This window comes from Salvelinus sp. IW2-2015, linkage group LG15, assembly GCF_002910315.2.
Source record: "Salvelinus sp. IW2-2015 linkage group LG15, ASM291031v2, whole genome shotgun sequence".
Taxonomy (NCBI): Eukaryota; Metazoa; Chordata; class Actinopteri; order Salmoniformes; family Salmonidae; genus Salvelinus; species Salvelinus sp. IW2-2015.
The window spans coordinates 34563926-34579556 of NC_036855.1; the positions used below are offsets into that span (position 1 = coordinate 34563926).

General features: G+C 47.1%; 1 protein-coding gene across 6 annotated transcripts in view; it reads right to left on the reverse strand.

The window, feature by feature from the left end:
* Nucleotides 1-359: 359 nt before the first annotated feature.
* LOC111974314 (G protein-coupled receptor kinase 5) overlaps nt 360-15631 on the reverse strand; it is a 77284-nt gene continuing 62012 nt past the window's right edge. For 5 of the 6 annotated variants that reach the window (XM_024002032.2, XM_070447109.1, XM_024002035.2 and 2 more), the window contains exons 2-16: nt 11492-11587; nt 11033-11145; nt 8410-8487; nt 6945-7042; nt 6444-6536; nt 4553-4616; nt 4322-4462; nt 3595-3785; nt 3316-3353; nt 3104-3193; nt 2740-2948; nt 1645-1782; nt 1254-1391; nt 951-1082; nt 360-831 (exon numbers count right to left, since the gene is read on the reverse strand). In XM_024002032.2, coding sequence (XP_023857800.1) covers nt 748-831; nt 951-1082; nt 1254-1391; nt 1645-1782; nt 2740-2948; nt 3104-3193; nt 3316-3353; nt 3595-3785; nt 4322-4462; nt 4553-4616; nt 6444-6536; nt 6945-7042; nt 8410-8487; nt 11033-11145; nt 11492-11587 — 1703 coding nt within the window. In that variant the 3' untranslated portion in view covers nt 360-747. Of the gene's footprint in view, nt 832-950; nt 1083-1189; nt 1392-1644; nt 1783-2739; nt 2949-3103; nt 3194-3315; nt 3354-3594; nt 3786-4321; nt 4463-4552; nt 4617-6443; nt 6537-6944; nt 7043-8409; nt 8488-11032; nt 11146-11491; nt 11588-15631 lie in introns of all 6 variants that reach the window. The other variant, XR_011481031.1, reaches the window with a different exon arrangement.

Consider the following 15631-nt stretch of genomic DNA (forward strand, 5'->3'; position numbering starts at 1 on the left):
ATGTTTGATTGTGACTTAGGTGTAGCATAGCTGCTGACTCAAGTTTAATATGTGATTGAATAAAGACCAGGCAAATCCCCCTTCCTCCTCCAAAACTAATATGGCAACAATAACAAAAATACATAACTGAACTATATCTTTGGCCTGAGGGTATACAAGGCAATATGCACATTGTGTCTTGAGGTTGGTGATGTTGTTGGTTGCATGTATGTTTATAAGTGATTATTGGAGAGGGAGGGGAAAAGGAGAGAGACAAAAAGAGAGAGGGGGAGGGGGGAAGAGAGGAATACATGAACAGAGAGTGCATTTGAGTGTGAACGTGAATTTATGCAAAGAATTCAATTTCTTAAAAAAAACAAAAAAAAACAAAAAAAACAGCAACAACAAAGCCCCCATCTTGTATTTCCTGTGGTCTTTCTCAGACAGTGGATCCCCTGAATTAGCTCGTTTTTTCTTATTCATCAACACAGTCAGTGGCTCTTCTCTACTCCAGCGATCCTGAAGGTAAGTGAAGTGTCTGAGCAATGTTTTCAAACGTCTTTGCGTTATTGTACGTCCCTCCAATAATTCCCCATGGGTCTCAGGCCCGGGTCATGGTCAGTATTTCCCCTAGACTGACCATGGGCTTGGGTTGGGTGCCTCCGGAAGACTGACAGCTGGTCGGGCCAGGTGTAAACCAATCAGCAGTGAGAAGATCCTTCCGTCTCCTCCTCTGTCTGTGTGTGGCGCCACACAGAGCCATGGCCACTAGGGGGCAGAGTTTGACATGGAGTCCACTGAGTTCACACTGCAGGAAGACACGCGACTGTTGGCAATGGACACCTCGGGGTGCTGCAGGGTGGAAAGAGAGAGAAAGGGAGTTTGTGTCATCTCAGTATCAGTGTGTGGATGTAACAGTGTAGTGTAAACTCTGTGTGAGACTGAGAATGTTGGTGTGTGTGTGTCCTCACGTGTCTCCTGAAGATCCTGTCCAGCAGGCTGCGTCGGGGAGGCTCGGGGGGCGTATTCCAGTCCAGATCTGGGGGTCTGGTCCCCTGGGGCCCGAACACATTCAGATCACTGAAACACTCTGTGTCTATCATCTATACACACACAGAGACAGAGAGACAGAGAGAGAGAGATGGTGTAAGGACAGTATTTGACTGCTACTGACTGACAAGTCCACCAATTATTCAGTCTTTCAGGTTACCTTGCAGACTACCTCTCAGAAGAGGCCAGAGGAGAGGGAAAGACGTCCCAGTTAGTTCACCCACCTCGTGCTGCCATGGGATGGACACGCAGCCTGTAGAGAATTTGAAGTAGAAGTCGTTGTCGGTTTGGTCCAGATTTACTCCCTTGACTGTGGAGAACTGCTCAATGTCCAACACATCCTTACAGTACACCGCCCGGGGCTGAGAGGGAGAAGAAAAGCACAGCGGAAAAGAGGGAGAAGATCCAGATGGAGGGCGGAGGAAGAAGTATGAGAGTCTTCATTTGGAGTAGAGGTCATGATCCCTGGTCTAAATAACATATTCACCCATTCATGAATGTAACGGATTGAAACAATTGGAACAGTTGGTTGGTTCCCATAGTAAAACACTTCCTGGTGTTGTTTCTAGAGCTGAAGCAGGACAAGAGTTGCCATTCTCCTCCTCCTCTACTTACATCAGGTACAAAGGAGGGTTCCTGGATGCCTGCCTCTAGTCTCTTAAAGTTGATGTTCCTGAAGAAGCAGTGAGCCTTCACCCCTGTTGACCCCCCCGCTGTACAGCCCAGCCTCTGATTAGGATCTTTGGTCAACAGCTGGAGAGAGAGGGGGCGAGAGAGAGCGAGACGGGGGGGGAGAGAGAGCAACCGGGGGCGGGAGAGAGAGTGAGAGCGGGTGCGAGAGGAGGAGTGAGAGACGGGGCGGGAGAGAGAGAGCGAGGCCGGGCGGGAGAGAGAGAAGCGAGATGGGGGCGGGAGAGAGCGAGATGGGGGCGGAGAGAGCGAGATGGGGGCGGGAGAGAGCGAGACGGGGTGCGAGAGAGAGAGAGCGAGACAGGAGAGAGAGAGAGCGAGACAGCGAGACAGGAGCGAGAGAGAGCGAGACAGGAGAGGAGAGAGCGAGACAGGAGAGAGAGAGAGCGAGACAGGAGAGAGAAGAGGGAGACAGGAGAGAGAGAGAGCGAGACAGGAGAGAGAGAGCGAGACAGGAGAGAGCGAGCGAGACAGGAGAAGAGCGAGCGAGAACAGGAGAGAGCGAGCGAGACAGGAGAAGAGCGAGCGAGAACAGGAGAGAGCGAGCGAGACGAGAGAGAGCGAGCGACGACGAGAGAGAGCGAGCGAGACGAGAGAGAGCGAGCGAGAGACGAGAGAGAGCGAGCGAGCGAGACGAGAGAGAGCGAGACAGGCGAGAGAGAGCGAGACAGGCGAGAGAGAGCGAGAAACAGGCGAGAGAGAGCGAGACAGGCGGAGAGAGAGCGAGACGAGACGGGGTGGGAGAGAGAGAGAGAGCGAGACAGGAGAGAGCGAGACCGGGGAGAGAGAGAGCGAGACCGGCGAGCGAGCGAGATGGAGGCGGGAGAGAGCGAGACGGGGCGGGAGAGAGCGAGACGGGGGAGAGAGAGAAAGACGGGGGAGAGATGATGATAGAATGTACAGTCAGTCATTTTCAAATATCATGAGATCAGCTACTCAGGGTGACTACCAAATAGAGTGTGCAGTTCCTGATGACACTAACTAGGCCTAAGTCTGGTCAATCAATCAATGGGCTCTCACCACTCTACAGATGGCCTGGGTGTCCTCTGTAAACTTGTCGCTGTACTCCTCCTCTCCCTCCTGCACCCTCTTCTCCACTTCTTCCCTCTTCACTCGTTCTTTGCGTGCGCGGAAGGGTGAGCGTCCGGCGGTCATCTCGTAGATGAGACATCCCAGCCCCCACCAGTCTGGACTCATCCCATAGCGCTCGTTGTTGATCACCTCCGGAGCTACACACACAGCACAGTACAACAGGTTTAACGATAATATCTTCTTTGTATGGTAAAAAAATGTGTCAGGTTTTTGTTTGATGATTATTGTATTCCGATGCATTGGAAATGAATTTGAATGTGTGGTAATAACATATGAAGGTATGGTGGCTTACCCATGTAACCCACTGTTCCCACTCTGCCTCGTATGGGGTCCCCTTCAGGCACTTTGATGGCCAGGCCCAGATCTGAGATCCGGATGTGTCCTACGGCACAGGGGCAGAGAGGTCAGGGGTCAAAGATCAGTCCTATTTAACAGAGAGCCTCTCTGAGTTCAAATACATAATCCCAGTAGTTAGGCTACTGTACAGTAGTAAGGGCAACTCACCATTATCATCTAATAGAATATTCTCTGGTTTTAAATCCCTGAAGAAAAACAAAAGTTAATTTGTGGCATTTGACATTGGGACTAAAACCAATACATCATGTGTTGACATCATGTGATCTCGGGAGACATTGGTATAGTGAATGACAATCAGAAGAATCCACTGCTAATTTTGCTAAAGGTAGGGGTAGGTAGTTGCCCCCATCTGATCCTAGATCTGTTGCAATGTGAACCTAGATCTGTGTTAAGGGAAACTGAGGTGCTATGATAAAAAGCTGCCACCTGTAGACGATGGATTCCTGGTGTAGGTGGTCCAGGCCGCAGCAGATCTGGGCAGCATAGAACTGGACCCTGTCCTTCTCAAAGCCTGGAGTCCCCATGCTGTAGATGTGGAACTTCAGATCCCCTCCATTCATTAAGGTCAGCACCAGACACAGAGCGTCTTTGGTCTCATAGGCATATGCTAAACTCACCTAGATAGATTGATATGAGAGAGAGAGATTGATATGAGAGAGACAGAGAGAGAGAGATTGACGAGAGAGAGAGAGATTGACGAGAGAGCAATTGACGATAGAGAGAGAGAGCGATTGACGAAAGAGAGAGCAATTGACGAGAGAGAGAGAGAGCGAGAGAGCGATTGACGAGAGAGAGAGCAATTTACGAGAGAGAGAGAGAGCGATTGACGAGAGAGCGATTGACGAGAGAGAGAGAGAGGTTGACGAGAGAGAGAGAGGTTGACGAGAGGTTGACGAGAGAGAGAGAGAGGTTGACGAGAGAGAGAGAGGGTGATGAGAGAGAGAGAGAGAGGTTGACGAGAGAGAGAGAGAGAGAGGAGAGAGAGAGAGAGAGGTTGACGAGAGAGAGAGAGAGAGAGGATGACGAGAGAGAGAGAGGTTAGAGAGAGAGAGAGAGAGAGAGAGCGAGAGAGAGACGAGAGAGAGAGAATAAAGTGAAAGCGTGTGTACATGTATTGCGTGGTCATGTATCCAAATGATAGGAAGAGACTCACAACAAATCTGCTGTTGACCTTCTCTAGTATTTGTTTCTCGTTAAGGGCCATGGACTCTCCTTTCCTCTTCTTAATTCTCTTCTTCTCCAGCTTCTTGCAGGCATACATCTTCCCTGTGGCTCGCACCTGGCACGCACACACCTGAGAGAACACAAAGTACTATATCATAGGCCGGTTCATCCCACAGACACAATTATCGAATAATTCTCTAAATGGAAAACTGTGCCTCACCTCTCCGAATCCTCCCTTCCCCAGTACTCGGTACTGTCGAAACGTGTCTTTAGTAATTGGCTGTCTGAAAACACATCACATAGTAAATAACATAGTACCAGGCACAGAGCTAGAGAGTCTCAGCACATAGGGGGCGGGGTGCTCTCGAGGGGCCCTTCTGACCAAATCAATTCAATTCATAGCTGATATGGCCTATGATAAATGCAAATTAGGCATCATCACTAGGGATGTTAACAGTTAGTCTGCAAATTTTTTTTTTTACCTGTCATGGTTACTGGTCTAGCTATAGGTTAATTAGCATAACTGAGTGGAACTAAATTGGAGTGTGTGTATTTTCATTCATTTGTCATGCATCTTATTTTATCAGACGCGCACCGCATACTAGGCCCGGCCCGGAATCAGAATTAACTTCCTCCAGTAGTAAATCCATTAGCTGCTTCTCTCTGTCCTCTCCCTGCTCCCTCTGCATGTGTTCTGCTCATGGCGGCTCCGAGTCTGTGAGTATCCATAGCAACGGCTCCACTTGGGCTGCTCTGCTGAGACCGCAGTTAGCCGTCAACGGATATTTTTTCATTTTCTGTGAAATCATCTCTCCCGTCTTATATTTGACGAGGTTGAAGCGCGTCTGACACCATGTTATGATCTTAGTCAGATATGACTGTATTGCGTAGCAGAGCACCAGCAAATAGGTCAGCTATAAAAAAAAAAATGTTAGCGATCAATTTAGTGATACCCGACCCTAACCCGATGATTAATGTCAGGCCCGTCGGGCTCGGGTCGGGTAACAGAGCTCGCTACCGCATATAGAGCCTAGTTTGAGCATGCAGCGACAGCTCACACTCACAGCTCCTCAAACATGTTCTTATTAAGCCCAGTCAATGCACAGCATTTCTACATGGAGTCGCGGGTGATCACAGAGTGTTGATGTCCACTGAAAGAGGATCCCAGCTACTATATTTATTTCTCAAGTCGTCTTAATATTAAGCAGATTGGGACTTATTAGGCCTACAATCTGAGCGGTAGGCAGTCTGCATGTTGAAAACAGGTACTTCATTGTTTGCAATATGGATGTTTTACTTCATAGCCTATTGATTCAAAAAGTGGCCGAGCCAAAATCCAAACTTAGAAATGGGAATTATTTCATCACGACTTCGTCAATACGCCATTGAAACCAGCATTTCTCTCCTGTTCCATTTAGTTTCCACATCAACTTTCTTTCGTGGTCCAGAAGCCAAAGGCACAGTCCTAGTCATATTAGCAACCCATCCTAGTAAGGCATCTTTAGATTTTCCCCCTCTGTCACATGCAACCGCTCGCAGCAGAATGCACTTTAGAATGTGTCTTTCCCTCGAATTGCTTCCAGGCCCAGGCCAGCGGGCCCCTCAAAGGGGTATAGCGACAGACAGCTGGACATTTTTAAGATCAGCAGCACCAGCTCAGACTAATTGCTGGGTTTAATGAAATCATATATCATATATACAGTTTTCCATGTTTCATGGCGTTACAGCTGGAACCCATTGCAGTATTACAACAACAAAGATTGTTCAAACAACATTCACAGTTTTCTTCTTCTCAGAAATCATTGCACACGCGATAGAACAACATAGTATGTACTGGGATTTTGTTTACCACCATGCTGGATGTTCATTTCCTCGTAAAAATAACAAAAGCTCCTGGGGCGGCCAGTGACGCTGTTGTGTCTATCGCGGATCTCGGCTTTAAAGAATGCTTTTACTTAGCTTTTTGGTAAGCTACATCATCGTTGAAGAATGACGTGCGTGGTCCCTACGACGGTTGCATCCATGGCCCCCAAGCTAGCACCGTACCATTCAATAACCACTAAAAACATTTGTTTCTGTTAGATTTTGTAGGAGTTTAAAGCAGCACTCACCTCTCCAGCATCTTCCACTGTAGGAAACGGTCAAAGTACATGCTGTTTTGGTAGTCAGAGAAGGGAGCTCGTCTCAGGTAGTCATGGAGAGCCCTAAAGAACAGACAACAAACAAAAAGGTTAAAGCCCTGAGACAACAGACAACAGCTTCAGTTACAGTAAGAGGTAAGCCAGCTGGTGGTCCAGTGTGTTTGTGCTTTAGCCAACTCCTCTCTGTGTTCCTTCATTGTCTTATGCAACCTCATCCCCAGTCTCTTGCACACATTGCATATACACCTGGTACACCAACCACTTCATTTCTCCCACTGTTACCAGTGAGTGTGCTAATCGAAGTCACTTTTGACACTTCGAAATGCCAGCAACTTGATACAAATGATAGAAAAGTTGGCTTCAGCATATCGAGTATGGGACGAGGCTAGGGATAAGCTAAGGTCAAGCTGTTTCTTAATAGGACTATCATAGTTGACAAAAAGGAGTGAGACCAAAGAAAGATTCCCTTACTTGCGACAGTCACTGAAGATCTCCTTGCAGGGGTGAAAGCTCCAGGTCTCTCTACACTGCTCAGCAAAGCTCTCTGCTGCCTCCACACACTCTGACGACTACACAGTCACACACACACACACACACACACACACACACACACACACACACACACACACACACACACACACACACACACACACACACACACACACACACACACACACACACCACCACACACACACACACACACACACACACACACACACACACACAGGAATTAGTGTGGTAGGCCTGATCACTGACGACGATGAGGTCAAAGAGGTCAGAGACCTGGCAGTGTGTTGCCAGGACCACAACATCTCCCTCAATGTCAGCAAGACAAAGGGGCTGATCGTGGAGTACAAGAAACGGAGGGCCCGAGCACACCCCGATCTATATCGACGGGGCTGTGGTGGAGCGGGTCGAGAGCTTCAAGTTCCTCCGTATCCACATCACTAAGGAATTAACATGGTACACACACACACACCAACACAGTCGTGAAGAAGGCACGACAACGCCTCTTCCCCCTCAAGAAGCTGAAAAGATTTGGCACGGGCCCTCAGCTCCTCAAAAAGTTCTACAGCTGTCCCACTGAAAGCATCTTGACTGGCTGTATCACCGCCTGGTATGGTAACTGCTTGGCATCTGACCGCAAGGCGCTACAGAGGGTAGTGAGTACGGTCCAGTACATTACTGGGGGTTAAGCTCTCTGCCATCCAGGACCTCTATACCAGGCGGTGTCAGAGGAAGGACCTAAAAATTGTCAAAGACTCCAGCCACCCAAGTCATACATTGTTCTCTCTGCTCCCGCACGGCAAGTGGTGCCGATGCACCAAGTGTGGAACCAACAGGAACCTGAACATCTTCTACCAGCCATAAGACTGCTAATTAGTACCCAAACTATCTGCATTGAACCCCCCCTTTTAAATCAAGAGGGGGGAGGGTGCATTGCAAATAGTCTGGGTAGCCATTTGATAAGATGTTCAGGAGTGTTATGGCTTGGGGGTAGAAGCTGTTTAGAAGCCTCTTGGACCTAGACTTGGCGCTCCGGTACCGCTTGCCGTGCGGTAGCAGAGAGAACAGTCTATGACTAGGGTGGCTGGAGTCTTTGACAATATTTAGGGCCTTCCTCTGACACGTCTACCTCAATTACCTCGGACCCCTGCACATCGACTCAGTACTGGTACCCCGTGTATATAGCCAAGTTATCGTTACACACTGTGGTTTTATTCCTTGCATGATTATTTTTCTATTACTTTTCAAATTTTCTCTCTGTATTGATGGGAAAGGCATGCAAGTAATCATTTCACTGTTAGTGTACACCTGTTCGCTTACGAAGCATGTGACAAATGCAATTTGATAGACAAACAAACAAACATATATTGCTCTGGCAGTTGTTCACCTATCTACATTCATCAAATCCTCCTACAAAGACTTCACTCACCTGTTTAGTGAGGAACTTCCCAATAATTTCACCTCCTCTGCTTTTCCGTTTCTCATCAGGCGCCAGCTCATAGTCATCCTAAAGAACACAGCATCATTATACACTTACAGTACATACTAATATAACAATAGCGCCGAATAATATTTGCTTAATGCACCCTCGTAATATATTGCCCAGCATAATGCAACCAATGGAATAGTCCCCAAAGTTCAAACCGCATCCAACTGGCATCCTGGGTATGCAAATATAGTATTTGAAAGAAAACACATACTATTTCGACCCAGGTGTGACTGGACATACAATACTATTCCATTATCAGGGGCAATGTATGGACGAGATCGTGTTTTTGAATGACATTATTGTGTGGCTACCAGTGTTGCGGAAACATGCAGCGTGCGACTAGACCAGCATAGTGTGGACTGCCTTGAGTTGAAATGATCAGTCTTTATCTATATCCTTAGCAGCTCCAGTATATTTCAGCCAGGAGTGAGAGAGCACGGAGCGGTACAGCATTGTACCGGGGTCGTGGCATAGTCTGTTAATCCTTCACTCCCTGATCACTCCCTCTCTATCTCCATTAGCATTTCACTACACCCGCAATAACATCTGCTAAATATGTGTATGTGACCAATAGAATTTGATTTGATTTGATTTAGCCTGTCGCATGCTTCCCAGTCAAAACAGTTTGCGCATATATTATGATGAAAGCTTGTGACGTTTTTGTTCGTTTTGGTGTTTGACTGGGGTTCGAGCACACAACATAGATTTTTACGATATAGACAATTTTGACTTTGTGGCTGGGGTGACAAGTGGATGAAGTGTTTGTTGTCATTCAACGAGAGACTACCAGTTTTCCTGCAATTTTTTCCACTTGAGAAACACTGCTCCAAACATTTTAGTTAGATGTAAAATTGCGCGACAAAAAAACGGCGAAATTGAATACAGATTTCTTGATTTCTCTTAGATTGTTTTTTACTATTTTGAGGAAGGTGGCGCGAACGTCTGTCCCTCGCATGCCTTGCGTGCAGACGTGTGATGCCTAACTGAGTTCTGCTAGGATCAAACCGAACCTAGTATGTGGGCGCCTTTACACAAGACTCTCCACTAGCCCACCTGACCTGAAACACACAAACACCTCTTTAACCCACAATCTGTTATTAACAGACACTCTCTCTCTGACACACACGCTGCCTGGGACCCCATATGTGACCCTGTGTTGCCTGGCAACCACAGTCAACACGGCAGGATTCCATGAGGTCCTTTAGTGTCACAGTGTGTCAGACCAGCGTCACCAGATCCCCACCAACACACACCTAGAGTTTCTCTCCTGACCCTGGCCCACTATAGTGGTCTACTCTGCTCTGAGACACAGACAGAGAAAGAAAGGCGTTGGGTGAAAAGGCCAGACTTCTGCCATTAGATCTGTTTCTCTGGCCTGTGTGTGTGTGTGTAAGACTTGCCTAGTTAAATAAAGGTTAAATAAAAATAGATAAATAAATAAAAAGTCTGCCAAAAGGCCAACGGGGCGTCTCCATTTCCCTTCGGCTAACCCCTTCGGCTAACCCCTTTCGGCTAACAATTGGGTGGCTCATTCTGTGTGTGTGTGTGTGTGTGTGTGTGTGTGTGTGTGTGTGTGTGTGTGTGTGTGTGTGTGTGTGTGTGTGTGTGTGTGTGCGCGCGCGTTTGTGTCTTACAATGCAGTATCGTGCCAACAATAGCCAATCATAATTCGGCAGCAATCACATACACCCCTCCCTCCTGCACTGACGTCAGAGGAAACACAGGGACCCCCGGGCGCATTCCTGCTGCTGTTACATCTCTCCCTCTCCCGCTATCGCTAGCTACTGTGCTCTTTCCCCCTCACTAACACCCTCGTTTATACATTAGAAGCACATGGACGCACTCACAAAAAAATACAACACACAAACTTTCCTTTGGACATTGATCCTTACCCGTCCATCAATTTAGCAACTTTCCAAATGACCCAACAAGAGTATTTGGGTGATGGAAGCTAGATATCTCATTTCATTATTTTCACAGGTTCGCTCTCATAACATCTTGCATTACCCTCAGATCTTTCTCCAAAAATGCATCTGCAGCTGACCCATTCTTGTTTGTGCGCGTGTGTGGCGAGGGTAGTTTCCCTCAGAGTGTGATGGTAATTTTTAGGTTGCTGGGAAGGGGTGAGAACGGGAGGGGGTCTGACCAGAAACAATACTCTCATTCTGTCCAGTCACATGCCTACGGTGATATTTTGGGCTTTACTCAAAATACTTAAATGTGTCATGTGCGAGGCATTCCGTCTAGACACAAGACAACGGGGGAGACGGTTCGGGGGTTACTATTGGCTTCTGGTTACTATTGGCTTCTGGATACTATTGGCTTCTGGATACTATTGGCATTTGATTCCGATTGTTTCTTCTCTGACGATTAGAGGCATTTTCACATCTAAAACCTGTAATCTGGGACACTGTGTCTAGACAGAGTAAAGGGAGGAGGCTGCTATTATAATCACTACTCAATATGATTGTAATCTCTCAGTCAACTGAACATGATTAGTGCTGTTTGGATGACTGTTTAATCCAAGTGAATGCATTTAGAAGTGTGTGTGTGTGTGTGTTACCATGGCGTCCAGTAGGTGGATGCATCGCAGCAATTCAGGTCTGGTCTCACAGTACAGGCGGAACAGCAGTCTGCCGATGGGCTGCTTCTCACACAGACTCATGTAGTCCCGATCTGCCAGAAACACACACACACAAACTAGTATCTGGGCCTATCTGTAGAAATAACACACATTTGGAAAGACCTAGGTACGTTTACAAACACGTACAATACATTAACAGCACAGCAGCAGCGTGACACACATGTAATACTTGCACCCACACACAGCCGTTTGTTTTACTATCCTTGTGGGGACCAAAGATTTGAATCACCTAATTCTAACTCTAAAATAGCTTTTTTCCTTGTGGGGACCGGCAAAATGTCCCCAATTGTCAGAATTCCCTTGTTTTACCATTCTTGTGAGGACTTCTGGTCCCGACTAGGATAGTAAAACTAAAAACACACACCAACAGTAATGTACCGATGCTGTTGCCCAGCTCAGTGCATTGGCTGATGTGGGGGAAGCGAAGGATCTCCTTCCATTTCTTACTCCTCCCTTTCCGCTTCCCTCCTCCACCTACAGAGAGAGAGAGAGAGAGAGAGAAAAGAAGGGATGAGTGGATGAGAGGAACAAGCCATTCCAGAGAGGCACAAACACATACTGAAACAGTATGTGAGAAAGGAGAGCGAGAGAGAGCTCTGCAACTGACAAATTAGTTCCGCTCATAGCTCTGAATGTGTATATGTATCATTTTTACATAACGTCTCAGCTTCTCTTCAAATCCCTTCTCTCTTGTTATTCCTCCGTTTTCTTTTCTTCCTCTGTGTAATGCTCCGGGGAATGTGGCCATCCCAAAGCAGAACAGTGTGTGTGTGTGTATAACAGAGAATACATCCCGGACAGTCAGATTCCCATCGGAACACAGAGCTTGGCCAAAGCAGATTCTATAATACTGAATAACCATGCATATATTCCCAGCACACACACTCATCAATATCAGAAGATTAGCCATGTTTGATACTGAAATGTTGATAATGATCAATAGGTTTCCCCTTCCCTTTCTCACACTCAGGATGTCTTAACATGAGAGAGGTGGAGAGAACGAGATGGAGAGGGTGAGGGTGAGAGAGAGAGAGAAAGCGCGAGAGAGAAAGCTACATCTTTAAGCAATAATCGAGGAATGCTCCAACAAGGACGTCATGTGTTTGCCTCTCACTGTGTGTGTGAATGCTTTAGCAGCTTTCACATCCCTTTCCCTTTACTAAACCCCAACTCTTTCTCACACACCGACTGCTGCCACAGATCTTCTCCTCAGGCCTCTGTCTGGCCTGGGTTACATAATGGCCATGCCTCCTCCCCTCCCACCTCACTGATCTGACATTGACTGGATAGGTGAAAGCTATGTAGTGGAACCCTTGCAGAGGGAAGCTTTTCAGGAACAACTCCGAGGCATAACTAGGGCCCAGAGATTTTCCTGGTTGGGTCACATGGTCCCCAACCATTGGATATAATGGAGATATAACTCCAACAAGTCAAACCTATTACTGAATTATTAACCCTGACCTTAAACATTCTAAAATGCCTATTGGGTATTAGCAACAGTAACTGACATTTTTTATTTTTTTATTTTTTAATTGGGGGGGTTATTCTTTTTTTCTCACCAATTTCATATCCAATTGGTAGTTAGTCTTGTCCCATCGCTGCAACTCCCGTACGAACAACTGGGGAGAGGCGAAGGTCGAGAGCCGTGCGTCCACCGAAACACAACCCAGCCACGCCGCACCGCTTCTTGACGCAACGCCTGCTTAACACGGAAGACAGCCGCACCAATGTGTCGGAGGAAACACCGTACACCTGGCGACCGTGTCAGTGTGCATTGCGCCCGGCCCGCCACAGGAGTCGCTAGTGCACGATGGGACAAGAACATCCCTGCCGGCCAAACCCTCCCCTAACCCGGACGACGCTGGGCCAATTGTGCNAGAGAGAGAGAGAGAGAGAGAAAAGAAGGGATGAGTGGATGAGAGGAACAAGCCATTCCAGAGAGGCACAAACACATACTGAAACAGTATGTGAGAAAGGAGAGCGAGAGAGAGCTCTGCAACTGACAAATTAGTTCCGCTCATAGCTCTGAATGTGTATATGTATCATTTTTACATAACGTCTCAGCTTCTCTTCAAATCCCTTCTCTCTTGTTATTCCTCCGTTTTCTTTTCTTCCTCTGTGTAATGCTCCGGGGAATGTGGCCATCCCAAAGCAGAACAGTGTGTGTGTGTGTATAACAGAGAATACATCCCGGACAGTCAGATTCCCATCGGAACACAGAGCTTGGCCAAAGCAGATTCTATAATACTGAATAACCATGCATATATTCCCAGCACACACACTCATCAATATCAGAAGATTAGCCATGTTTGATACTGAAATGTTGATAATGATCAATAGGTTTCCCCTTCCCTTTCTCACACTCAGGATGTCTTAACATGAGAGAGGTGGAGAGAACGAGATGGAGAGGGTGAGGGTGAGAGAGAGAGAGAAAGCGCGAGAGAGAAAGCTACATCTTTAAGCAATAATCGAGGAATGCTCCAACAAGGACGTCATGTGTTTGCCTCTCACTGTGTGTGTGAATGCTTTAGCAGCTTTCACATCCCTTTCCCTTTACTAAACCCCAACTCTTTCTCACACACCGACTGCTGCCACAGATCTTCTCCTCAGGCCTCTGTCTGGCCTGGGTTACATAATGGCCATGCCTCCTCCCCTCCCACCTCACTGATCTGACATTGACTGGATAGGTGAAAGCTATGTAGTGGAACCCTTGCAGAGGGAAGCTTTTCAGGAACAACTCCGAGGCATAACTAGGGCCCAGAGATTTTCCTGGTTGGGTCACATGGTCCCCAACCATTGGATATAATGGAGATATAACTCCAACAAGTCAAACCTATTACTGAATTATTAACCCTGACCTTAAACATTCTAAAATGCCTATTGGGTATTAGCAACAGTAACTGACATTTTTTATTTTTTTATTTTTTAATTGGGGGGGTTATTCTTTTTTTCTCACCAATTTCATATCCAATTGGTAGTTAGTCTTGTCCCATCGCTGCAACTCCCGTACGAACAACTGGGGAGAGGCGAAGGTCGAGAGCCGTGCGTCCACCGAAACACAACCCAGCCACGCCGCACCGCTTCTTGACGCAACGCCTGCTTAACACGGAAGACAGCCGCACCAATGTGTCGGAGGAAACACCGTACACCTGGCGACCGTGTCAGTGTGCATTGCGCCCGGCCCGCCACAGGAGTCGCTAGTGCACGATGGGACAAGAACATCCCTGCCGGCCAAACCCTCCCCTAACCCGGACGACGCTGGGCCAATTGTGCGCCGCCCCATGGGTCTCCCGGTCGTGGCCGGCTGCGACTGAGCCTGGACTCAAACCAGGATCTCTAGTGGCACAGCTAGCACTGCCATGCAGTGCCTTAGACCACGGCACCACTCGGGAGACCAACTGTGACATTTCTACCCAGAGCACTTCCCTAGTTACGCTCAGACAACATCTCAGAGAACAAAAATACACCCCTTTATGATTCAATGGGTAAAACAATGAACAAGTAGACATGTAGACATTGCGAGGAGAGAAGAGGTTATTTCTTGTGAAGGGTCAATCTCAGGTCGATGTTATGTCTAAATAGTGGCCCTCCACCCTGTCTTTCAATTCAACACAATATATACTTGACAACAATACTCCTTCTTCCTCCCTCTGAATCTAACCTACTCTGTCTCTCTTCCTCTCTGTCGCTCCCTTCCTCCAACTCTTTCTAGCTCTCAGTCTGTCTCTTTCCTTCAATCGCCTACCTTTCGCTCTTGCCCTCTCTGTCTTAATCTCTCCCTCTTTCTCAGTCTCGCTCTCGTCTGATTCGACCCTGCGGAATCATCACTATTACATGCTGACTTCTGGTCAGTGAACTGCACTTCTGCTTTCATGGCCAATCAGTGACCTCTTTCCCTGCTACTGACCAATCAATTACCTCCTCCTAGGATAATTTAAGGTCACGGGTTTAAAACATTTTGTTCACAAGACTAACAAGCCTTCCTGTAGTTTCCTAGTAGAGAAAATACATTCTGGGTCAGCATTCACATATCTGGGACGAAGTAAAGGATGGTGCATTTGAATTGGGGCTGTTGAACTGTACTGCATTTAAACAGAGTTTGTACTCATTCGATGCACACTTGTCAGGAGTCAAAAGCATTGTGTTTTTATTTAGCATATGAGTTGTTCCCCCTGTAGAGAATTGGAGCACCATATCTGCCACATTGTTTTAGCAAAACATGTCTAGGGACCATATAAATAGATGTCGAATTCTATGGTCAGGACAATACAAAAGAACCAGAAACGCACCCTTTAAAAGTAATTGAAAAAACTACTACACTGACCAAAGCACAATGAACAAGATTGTGTCTGTGGGCAAATGAAACCCTGTTTGTTTCAGTGCACACCACTGAAACAAACAGGGACAAAGTCTACAGGAAGAAACAGGCTCAGGACTGCTCCCACAGGTGTGTGTGTGTGTGTGTGTGTGTGTGTGTGTGTGTGTGTGTGTGTGTGTGTGTGTGTGTGTGTGTGTGTG